The sequence below is a fragment of the Triticum aestivum genome, unplaced genomic scaffold (genome assembly GCF_018294505.1).
Source record: "Triticum aestivum cultivar Chinese Spring unplaced genomic scaffold, IWGSC CS RefSeq v2.1 scaffold65268, whole genome shotgun sequence".
NCBI lineage: Eukaryota > Viridiplantae > Streptophyta > Magnoliopsida > Poales > Poaceae > Triticum > Triticum aestivum.
The window spans coordinates 1-10,909 of record NW_025225571.1 but is presented as its reverse complement, the minus strand read 5'-3'; the positions used below and the strand labels follow the sequence as shown (position 1 = coordinate 10,909).

Below are 10,909 nucleotides of genomic sequence, written 5' to 3'. Positions count from 1 at the left end.
GCCGCCCAAAGGGCCATCCGCAGCGCCCGCAGCCCTGGCCTCCGCCGCGCCAAGCCGTCGCCGTCCGAGGACGGGCCGGCCTCCCGCCGCCTGCCGCCATCCGCCGCGCCGCAGATCGCAGATCGGTCGCGCCACCACACGCCTTGGGGTCCTCCCCACCCCGGAGACGCGCGAGAGAGGAGATCCCCGCCACCGCCGTCGGCCCCCGGGCTTAGCCCGGCGGCGTCTTCCGGCGGCGGCGGAGGGAGGGGAGGAGGGAGTTTGCGGCGGCGGCGGCTAGGTTTCTAGCCGCCGGAGTCGCCCCAGGGGGAGGACGACGCGGGCGTTGTTTGACCAGGGGGAGGCTAGCGGCTGTGCCGGAGGTTCGGGATCTTGCGCCATGGAGGAGGCAGTGAGGCAGCTCATAGAGGAGGGAATAGCAGCACTCAGCTTACATGTGTAAACCAAGTACAATAATCGGTTTATACCCCAGAATGCCTTTTGTTTTTGCGATCCAACAATTATTTCTCACATGTCCTTTTTTGTGGCCGACTGTTGACCCACTTGTGAAAACTAGACAAGGCCATATTATCCTATTTAGAAACTCAATAATGCTACATACATGTCCAATCCACATGCTCCGTCGACCGTCCTTGCAATACGTATGTGTACAAAAAACTTGACAAATGTGGTTGTTGTCATGAGGATGAGATGATCCAACACTTATTTCTCGCATGTCCTTTTATTCGCCTTTTCTTGTGAACGGTGTATGCGACTTTAATTTTCCACCACCGACATCTATACCCACATAGCATGTTTTGGATCCATATGGGGGGTTCGCTTTAGTGTGTAGATGTGGTCTTTGGGGTCTTTGGGTGCGACCATCTTTTGGAAAGGGGGTTAAGACCTCGTGGCCTCTGCTTCTGGGGTGCAAGCTCAACCATCTAACATGGGCTTTCTTCAACCAATATAAATGATGTTCTATCAGTAGGCAATCTTAGACCCTCGATAAGAAAATGGTCTTTGGTTAACAGATTACCAAATGTCAATCTTCACCACGTGAGCTATGCCATACTCAGTTCCAGCATGTAAGGTGTAAATTTTTGAAAGACAAACTTTGGCTACTAGTCCATAAAAACAAAGGCTGAGAGTCTATGGACCCCACCAAATGGAGGGATCACACCACCAAAAAAATTATTGCACTCTAAAATATACCCTTGAAAATACCCAAAGCCCATCTTAACACTACCATTTTCCTATAATGCATGAGAGAGAGAGAGAGAGAGAGAGAGAGAGAGAGAGTTTGATATTACATAAATGCCCTTTTTGGTTTTTTTTTCTATTTTCAAGGGTATATTTTTAATCTAAGGTCATTCTACTATTCCTTTGCGAATGTCGAGAGTATCTATGTATTGGGTACGGAAAAGGCTTTTCAAAACTGTTTGCAAACTACTGGAGTTATTGCAATTGAAAAATTAGATCTCCGAAAGTCCAAATCACTAGGTTTTTACACTAGAGGCCTGCCAAAATTTATCCTACTTGGTTTTGCTTGTGACATTTGATACACTCATGCTGCTTGTTGACTTAGCCAAACATGGAAGAAGCTCCCATGCTGAAGAGTCCTTGGAAGACGTCTTGCTGACACTAAATACACATTCTTAGTCGGTTGTTGGCTTGTGCCCATATATCTTGAAGATGGTATTTCCACTGTTTTTTTTTTGAAGATTCTCCAATCAGGTGGTTGACGGTACGGGAAACCGCCAGTACCCTCACTAGGGTGGCGAACATGGCCGACAATATCAGAAGGGAGTTCACACAAGGAGTAGATCTCGGAAATTTTAGCTTGAGCTCATAATATCAAACAAATAAAATCAGACTGGTGATGGCAAACCATATATTTGATAATCAATACAAAAAAATATTGATTTTTAATAAATCATGAAAATTGTACAATACAATCATTACTATGATTATCACCATGACACACTGGTAACAAAATGTACAAGAAATTTGTGTACATAATTGCAATATGCAGCTGCAATGTTCGATCTATAGCCAACTAGCGGATCGAATCCACTACGCGACATCTTAAGCAGGCACTAATTAAGCGGCACGAGGAGTTTGGCATGCAGGTACAGGTCGTTCTTCCGGCCAACGGAGATGCCCATCTCCTCCTCCATGTCCAACTCCGCTCCGGCAGGAAGCACCCAGTCAAAGTGGTAGAGGAGGGCGGCGAGGGCGAGCTCCATGCTAGACTGCGCAAACAGCATCCCCGGACATATCCTCCTGCCTGCCCCGAACGGTGTGTACTCAAAGTTGGTTCCCTTGAAGTCCACTTCGCCGGACTCGAACCGCTCTGGCCTGAACTCTTCCGGGGCATCCCAGTGCTTGGGGTCCCGACAGATCGCCCACGTGTTCACAAACACGGTGGTGCCCGTCGGCACGTCGTAGCCGAGGACCTTGCATGCCTCGGTGGGCTCGCGCGGCAACAGCAGGGGCACCGACGGATGCAGCCTCAGCGTCTCCTTGATGACCAGCCTCATGTACTTGAGATCATCCAGGTCATCCTGGGTTACGCCTGGCTTCCCTTGTAGGTTGTTACGTACTTCGGCTTGCGCTTTTGCCATGGTGGTTGGGTTCCTCATCAACTCCGACATGGCCCAGATGAGAGTCGTCGCTGACGTCTCGCTCCCCGCACTAAACAGGTCCTGCAAATCTTGCAAATTTAGAAAATTAAAATGTACTAGTTAGTGAATGAAAGCAATTAGCCGGGTGATAGCTTACCACTAATAGACACTTGATGGCTCCCATGGTAAAAGGGACGTCGTTGCCGCCTTCCTTCTGTATCCTGAGGAGCACGTCCAATAGGTCCTCCTGCTCCCCTTCCTTCCTGTCGCCGTTGGACGCGGCGGCAGCGGCCTTCACCTCCCGGTGCTGCTTGATTGCGCAGTCGATGAGCTCGAAGGCCTTGGTGTGATTCTCCCACGCCTGTCGGGCGGAGCCGCTAACGAAGCCGATGAGCCAGGAGGAGGGGAAGAGGTCGCCGAGGTTAAACCCCGAAAGGATCTTGACCCCCTGTTGGAGCACCTCCAAGAACTCCTCCCGCTTGCTGAACCTGTCCCCGATCATGGCGCGCAGGGTCATGTCTGCGATGAGCACGGTGAGCCGCTCGCTGACGTTGACGGGGTCGCCGGTACTAGCTGAAATGGCGGCGACGAGGTGCGTCACCTCCTCCTCCCAGACGTTGCGGAACGACTGCACCCGGCGGGCGCTGAGCAGCTCCATGATGCAGATCTTGCGGAGCTGGCGCCAGTGAGCGCCGTAGGGTGCGAACGCCACCCCGACCCCATCGGACATGATGATCTTGGTGGTGGGGCTCCACGGCCGCGTCGCGAACGTGACGTCCTGTGTCTTCATGACCTCGCGCGCGGCCTCGGCAGAAGAGGCCACCACCACCGGCACCTCGCCGAGCTTGACGTACATTAGCGGCGCGTCGCCCAGCCGGCGCGCGATGTCCGCGAAGGCGCGGTGGAACAGTGGGTTGCCGGCGAGGTGGTGCAGGCTGCCGATCACCGGCAGCCGTCAGGGGCCAGGCGGCAGCTGTTGCCCAACGCCGTGGCCGCGCTTCCTGTTGAGCTTGAGGAGCAGGAGAGGAAGGAGGAGAGCCAAGACGAGATAAATTGCTTGCTCCATGGTCATGGCGCCTGCTATTTTCTTGAGCTCACTCGAGAGAAGACTAGGGATCAACTGTACTATATACGCATGCGGCACGGACCAAAGTTATGGAGTTCGCTACGATATACTGCAAACTGGCGTCGATCACTATGCGAGCCAGTTTGGAGGTCAACTTTGCTTGTCGCCTGGAAGGAACCGCCCGTGTCGTCGTCGTCTCCGATGCGCCAAGGATACGTACTACTCCTACTAGGAAGTGTCTCTGCACATGCATTTAGCATTTAGCATTTAGCATGTTCGCTACTTCCTACCCGATGCGCCAAGGATACGTAGTGAAAAATCAAACTGCCGCCCCGTGTCTCCTGCAGCAGGACGCATGCATATCCTAAGGCCCTTCTCAATGCTCCACTTTGTACAGGTGCTAAGACTGTCATGTAGGCAAAAAATCTGATGTGATAAGGTAATAAAGAAGAGGGAGATGAGTTTGATGATCCCAGAAAGAATCAACGTCAAGCGCATGAACCTAGGCAAAAGCAATTAAATGAAAGAAACCCATCAATGCATGAAATAATTTAGCTACTAAAGCATTCAATGAGGGGAGCTTAGCACCAACAAGTGAATCAGGGGGTGTTTGGTTCAGGGACTAGAAAAAGTCCCTAGAAACCAAACGGGAGGGACTTTTTCTATAGGGACTAGAAAAAGTCCCTGGGACTAGAAAAAGTCCTAGGATTTTTGAACCAAACACCCCCTCACTTATGCATTATGAACATTAGTTGCTAAACTTTTTAATATGCTTAGCACCTTATCTAAACCCCAATGCATTGGAAGTGGCCTAATCGCCCACAGCCACAGGTCTTTAAGTGCTACGAACTGGGCATTGACTCCTCTCTGAGCTAAAACCCATCTAAAAAAACCCTGGCTCCTGGCAACATAAAGGCACCACGTGGGTCCTCAGTAAGCCGAGTGCCACTCTCAGCCTAATTTTCTTGCAGGGAGCAATCAAGTACGGCCTGTGCCCCAGGAATAAGCCGACCGTATTTTCTTCTGCGCAAGGCGTATATGTACAGGCAATGCCGTTTCATCCTAGGAGTTCCAAAGAGCCTACACGTGTCTTGTAAGCCGAGTTCTATGCTCGGCTTATATGTGTAAAATGAGTACAATGGTCAGTTTGTACCCTAGAATGCTTTTTGTTTTTGCGATCCAACACTCACTTCTCACATGTCCTTTTCGTCACCGACTGTTTACCCGCTTGTGAAAACTGGACAAGGCCATATTATCATGTTTAGAAACTCAATAATACTACATACATGTCCAATCCACATGCTCCGTCAACCGTCCTTGCAATGTACGCATATTTATCAAAAACTTGACAAATATTGTTGTTATGATGAGGATGAGATGATCCAACACTTATTTATCGCATATCTTTTTGGTCACCTTTTCTGGCGAACGGCGTACGTGGTTTTAATTTTCCACCGCAGACATCTATACCCACATAGCCATGTATTGGATCCATATATATGGGGCGTTCGCTTTAGTGTGTACGACCAACATAGCCATGTATTGGTCTCATGCATTATGCAGAGGTGGTCTCCGGGTGCGGCCAACATTTTTTAGAAAGGGGGATAAAACCTCATGCCTCTGCTTCTGGGGTGCAAGCTCAACCATATAACATCTTGTGATGCATCTAATGATATTCGTTTCCTAGATGTATAGATTTTTTCTGCAAAGTTGGTCAAAAAATTTAAATTTTGTCTTTTCAAAAAATCTATACGCACTACATTGTGGAATGGAGGGAGTACCTGCAGTCTAAAATATACCCTTGAAAATACCCAAAGCCCATGTTGCACTACCATTTTCCTGTAATGCATGAGAGAGAGGGAGAGAGAGTGTTCGATATTACATATGCCCTGTTTGGTTTTTTATTTCTCTTCCCTCTCCTACTTTTGAAGTGTATATTTTTAATCTAAGGCCACTCTAGTATTCATTAGCAAATGTCCAGAATATTCACGTCAAAAAAAGCAAATGTCCAGAATACCTATGTATTTGGTACGGAAAGGGCTTTTCAGAACTGTTTGCAAACTACTGGAATTGTTGCAATTGAAAAATTAGATCTCCGAAAGCCCAAACCACTTGTTTTTCACACTAGAGGCCTGCCAATTTTATCCTCCTTGATTTTGCTTGTGGGACATTCGATACACTCATGTTGCTTGTTGACTTAGCCAAACATGGAAGAACATCCCATGCTGAAGAGTCCTTCATAGACGTCTTGGTGACACTAGGTACACATTCTTAGTTAGTTGTTGGGCTTGTGCCCATAGTTCGTGAAGATGGTATTTCCGCTGTTGTTCTTTTGAATATTCTCCAAAGGGGTGGTTGGCGTACGGGAAACCGCCAGTACCCTCAGTAGGGTGGCTAATGTGGCCAAAAGTACCAGAAAGGAGTTCACACAAATAGTAGAGCTTGGAAAATTTAGCTTTAGCTCATAATATCAAACAAAGAAAATCAGATTGGTGATGGCAAACCATGTATTTGCTAATAAATACCAAAAAATATTATTGAATTTTAATAAAAAACAGTACAGTACTTACCACCATAACACACTGGTAACAAAATGTACGAGAAATTTGTGTACATAATTGCAATATGCGACATACGAAGCAGACGCTAATTAAGCGGCACGTGGACTTTGGCATACAGATACAGGTCGTTCTTTCGGCCGACGGCGATGCCCATCTCCTCCTCCATGTCCAACTCCCTTCCGGCAGGAAGCTCCCAGTCAAAGTGGTAGAGGAGGGCGGCAAGGGCGAGCTCCATGCTAGACTGCGCGAACAACATCCCCGGACAGATCCTTCGGCCAGCCCCGAACGGTGTGTACTCGAAGTTGGTTCCCTTGAAGTCCACTTCGCCCGACTCGAACCGCTCCGGCCTGAACTCCTCCGAGGCATCCCAGTGCTTGGGGTCTCGGCAGATCGCCCACGTGTTCACAAACACGGTGGTGCCCATCGGCACGTCGTAGCCGAGGACCTTGCACGCCTCGGTGGGCTCGCGCGGCAGCAGTAGGGGCACCGACGGATGCAGCCTGAGCGTCTCCTTGATGACCAGCCTCATGTACTTGAGGTCAGCCAGGTCGTCCTCGGTTACGCTTGGCTTCCCTTGTAGGTGGTTACGTACTTCGGCTTGTGCTTTTGCCATGGTGGTTGGGTTCCTCATCAACTCCGACATGGCCCAGATGAGCGTCGTCGCCGACGTCTCGCTCCCAGCACTAAACAGGTCCTGCAGAATAAAAGAGAAGGTCATTTAACTTCCACATCATGCAAATTAAGAAAATTAAAATTTACTAGTTAGTGAATGAAAACAAAATAACTAGCCGAGCGGCAGCTTACCACTAATAGACACTTGATGGCTCCCATGGTAAAAGGCACGTCATGGCCTCCTTCCTTCTGTATCCTCAGGAGCACGTCCAATAGGTCCTCCTGCTCCCCCACCTTCCCGTCGCCATTGGACGCAGCGGTGGTGGCCTTCACCTCCTCGTGCTGCTTGATGGCACACTCGATGAGCTCGAAGCCTTTCGTGTGATTCTCCCACGCCTGTCGGGCGGAGCCGCTGACGAAGCCGACGAGCCGGGATGAGGGGAAGAGGTCGCCGAGGTTAAACCCGGAGAGGATCCTGACCCCCTGCTGGAGCACCTCCAGGAACTCTTCCCGTCTGCTGAACCTGTCCCCGATCATGGCGCGCACGGTCATGTCCGCGATGAGCACAGCGAGCCGCTCGCTGACGTTGACGGGCTCGCCCTTGCCGGCACCAGCTGCGATGGCGGCCACGAGGCGCCCCGCCTCCTCTTCCCGCACGTTGCGGAACGACTGCACCCGGCGGGCGCTGAGTAGCTCCATTATACAGATCTTGCGGAGCTGACGCCAGTGAGCGCCGTAGGGCGCGAACGCCACCCCGACCCCGTCGGACATGAGGATCTTGGTGGTGGGGCTCCACGGCCGCGTCGCGAACGTGACGTCCTGCGTCTTCATGACCTCACGCGCGGCCTCGGCAGACGAGGCCACCACCACCGGCACCTCGCCGAGCTTGAGGTACACCAGCGGCGCGTCGCCCAGCCGGTGCGCGATGTCCGCGAAGGCACGGTGGACCAGCGGCTTGCCGGCGAGGTGGTGCAGGCTGCCGATGACCGGCAGCCGCCAGGGGCCAGGCGGCAGCTTCAGCCCAGCGCCGCCGCTGCGCTTTCTGATGAGCTTTAGGAGTAGGAGGGGGAGCACGAGAGCCAAGACGAGATAAATTGCTTGCTCCATGGCCATGGCGGCGTGTTACTTTCTTGAGCTAGCTAGGCACTGTGGATGTGGAGTGGGGATCGTCGACTGACTGCACTGTGATTTTCCTAATAAGATCGGCGGCACTATATATAGGCAAGCGGCACGGACCAAGTCATCGTTCGCTCGGTTGACTGGTATCGATGGATCAAACGGACACATGTGTACAAGTGATGTCGCCATGGGAGCGAGACGATTGTATGTTTGCACGGCAAGTTTGCTCGTTGCCCGGAACCGCCCGCCGGTCCGTGTCGTCGTCTTCCCGGGTGCGATAAGGATGGGTACTAGGAAGGAAGTGTCTCTGCACATGCATCTAGACCCGTCAACAGAAAAACGTCACAGTTTGGATAATTAATCATGAACGGCGGCCGGGCCGAGAGCATTCGGATCGAGATTCCTGCTTGCTTTCAGGTGATCGGTGATGGTTGCGCGATCGTGTCTCGTTGTACGTCCACACATTAACACCCCGTGACCTCAGGTGAGAAGTGGGACTGCGAGACCGACCGTGGCCACCTCCCTGGCCGCTCAAGCCACCCGCGCGCGACTCTTCCAGGAGGAGGACGCATGCATGCATATATCCCAATCACACAACAAAGGTTTTTTAGTGCGACCGGGCATTGTTTTCCATAGAGAAAAGTCCTTTGACTGAGAGCAAAAATGAAAATGAACAAGAATGGGCCATGTGAAAATAGGAAATTTCCAACGGGAGCAAAGGAAGCAAATTTTACACCGACTGTTTACCCTTTGTGAAAATTGGACAAGGGCATTGTCTGGTTCAAAATCAAATGTCAATAATGCTGCCTACACGGCTACACCTTGATGTCCTATCCAGCCGCTCCATCGTCGCAATATCTATATATATATATATATATAGACCCGTAGGGAAACTGGAGAAGTGTTGTTATTGCAATGAACACGAAATGATTCAATCCTTATTCCTCGCATGCCTTCTGTAGCAGACGATGTGCGTGGTTTTAAAATCTTTCACCGGCGACAGGTATACCTAATATGTTTGGAAACTGATCAGGTGGTAGACCCGGTAAGCAATCTCAAATCTTGATATACCATCTTCAGAAACTGGTTGGCGGGTGTAAATTTTTGAAAATGGAGGTGTACACCCGGTCTCTGCATTATAATGATGCATGCAGCCATATTATTAAGAAGTCGCAGAGTATCACAGAGTCGTCAAAGTATTACACACTACTAGAAAAAGGGCTACTAATGGCGCACCTAATCTGGCCATTAATGGCGCATCAGTGGTGCGCCATTAGTATATTTTACTAATGGCGCACCACTGGTGCGCCATTAGTATCTGGTATACTAATGGCGCACCCCGGATGCGCCATTAGTATATACAACAGTGCGCCATTATATGCCTCCCAGGGGCCATGTATACCCAGGTGCTTTGGCATACTAATGGCGCACTACAGATGGATGCGCCATTAGTAACTTCGGCATACTAATGGCGCACTGTTTAGTGATGCGCCATTAGTATCCTTTGGCATACTAATGGCGCACTATGATGTGATGCGCCATTAGTATGAATATTAGTTTTATTTTTGTTTTTTATTTTTCTGTTTTTTGCATAGGTTACAAAATGTATAATTGGACAAAATATAGACAGCACACATCAACAATAGATTCATCGAATACAATAAAAGATTAGTCTCTGAATACAATTCATCATTTTAGTCTCCGAATACAATTCATCATATTAGTCTCCGAATTGAAAAGACCGAACAAAATGTATAAGTATGAATCATTATATTACAAGTCTCGAGACCGTGAGTTTGTCTTCACATTACAAGTCGATATCGATCATCTAAACTACCATCACATAGAAGAGAGCTGCGGTCATCACGATGAGCATCGTCACGATGAAACTCGTCTTCATCTGGTTCCTCCAACGCTCCCTCCCCTCTCCCGCTAGATAGCGGGCGTATCTAGATTCGGCCTCGACCCTAGTGGCGTACCCTTTGTAACTGTTACCGCTGAATCGGTGAACCTGTCTCCGACACTCCTCCCAGTCGTCGTAGACTCCGGGAACCTTACCCTTGTACACGACATACCACGGCATCGCTATGCAGTAGCCAAACGAAACGTTAGTACCAATTCACAGACAATACATCAGCAATATATAAGTATGCAACAGAACGATCGGAAGAGAAAAGTAAGACATTAATAGCATCGATTACATCTAAGTTGAAGGACTCTCGAAACCAAAGAGACATACTACAAGTTCATTAAAGTTTAATTACAACATGAGCCAATCGATGTTTCAGAACTAGACACAGCATCACTGCTTTCGACTCGACTCAAGGGACCGGAGCGTGGATGAAGCCGCCGTCTATCGTGGGAGTCATGAAACCACGGGCGTTGTCAGCCTGCATTTGTAGGATTGTGTCGATGTCACTGTTGGACGGTTGATTTCTGAGGTAGAACTGCCCCGAGGTAGGAAGGACATCTTGATGGATGATTTCCGCAAACTCCGACTGGATGCGAAAGAATTCTTGTCTGATGTCCGCGTCCTGGATTGCCGACACGCTCGTGGCCCAATCTTTGAGTCTACTCGGTAGCAGTAGTTGATGATGGTCCCATACGATCGCCCGCATGTGATGGATGGCGTAGTAGGCACCCTTCTGACCGCCAGGCGGCTGCTTGACGCAGCAGAACGTCGTGTTGTGGGAGAACACGTGCTTGCCGTACTTACGAATAGGCCTGGTGAAGGTGCCTCCAGATTTGACGTAGCCGGGGAGAACATCATCAAGAACCTTCTTGACATTTGTGTAGTCTACGTTCGACTGACGGTCCGGGTCGAAATACGTGGCCATGGAATATTTGGGGCTTAGGAGGATGAGCGTGCAATGTGTGTCACTGCAGAAAACACGGAATGTTAAAAGAAAAACGATCGAAATCTAAGAATTCATATGTTACGGGGC

At 49.8% G+C, this 10,909-nt stretch overlaps 1 protein-coding gene and 1 pseudogene across 1 annotated transcript; both read right to left on the bottom strand.

Annotated features, from left to right (window-relative positions):
* Window positions 1-2,078: 2,078 nt before the first annotated feature.
* On the bottom strand, window positions 2,079-3,678 carry LOC123172275 (desmethyl-deoxy-podophyllotoxin synthase-like; annotated as a pseudogene).
* A 2,504-nt stretch (window positions 3,679-6,182) lies between these two features.
* LOC123172279 (zealexin A1 synthase) lies at window positions 6,183-8,013 on the bottom strand. Its single transcript, XM_044589283.1, has 2 exons — window positions 7,038-8,013; window positions 6,183-6,927 (listed from the first exon to the last, which is right to left on the bottom strand). Exons 1-2 carry the CDS (start codon window positions 7,956-7,958, stop codon window positions 6,319-6,321), a joined length of 1,530 nt encoding a protein of 509 aa, XP_044445218.1. The 5' UTR covers window positions 7,959-8,013; the 3' UTR covers window positions 6,183-6,318.
* Window positions 8,014-10,909: the final 2,896 nt, after the last annotated feature.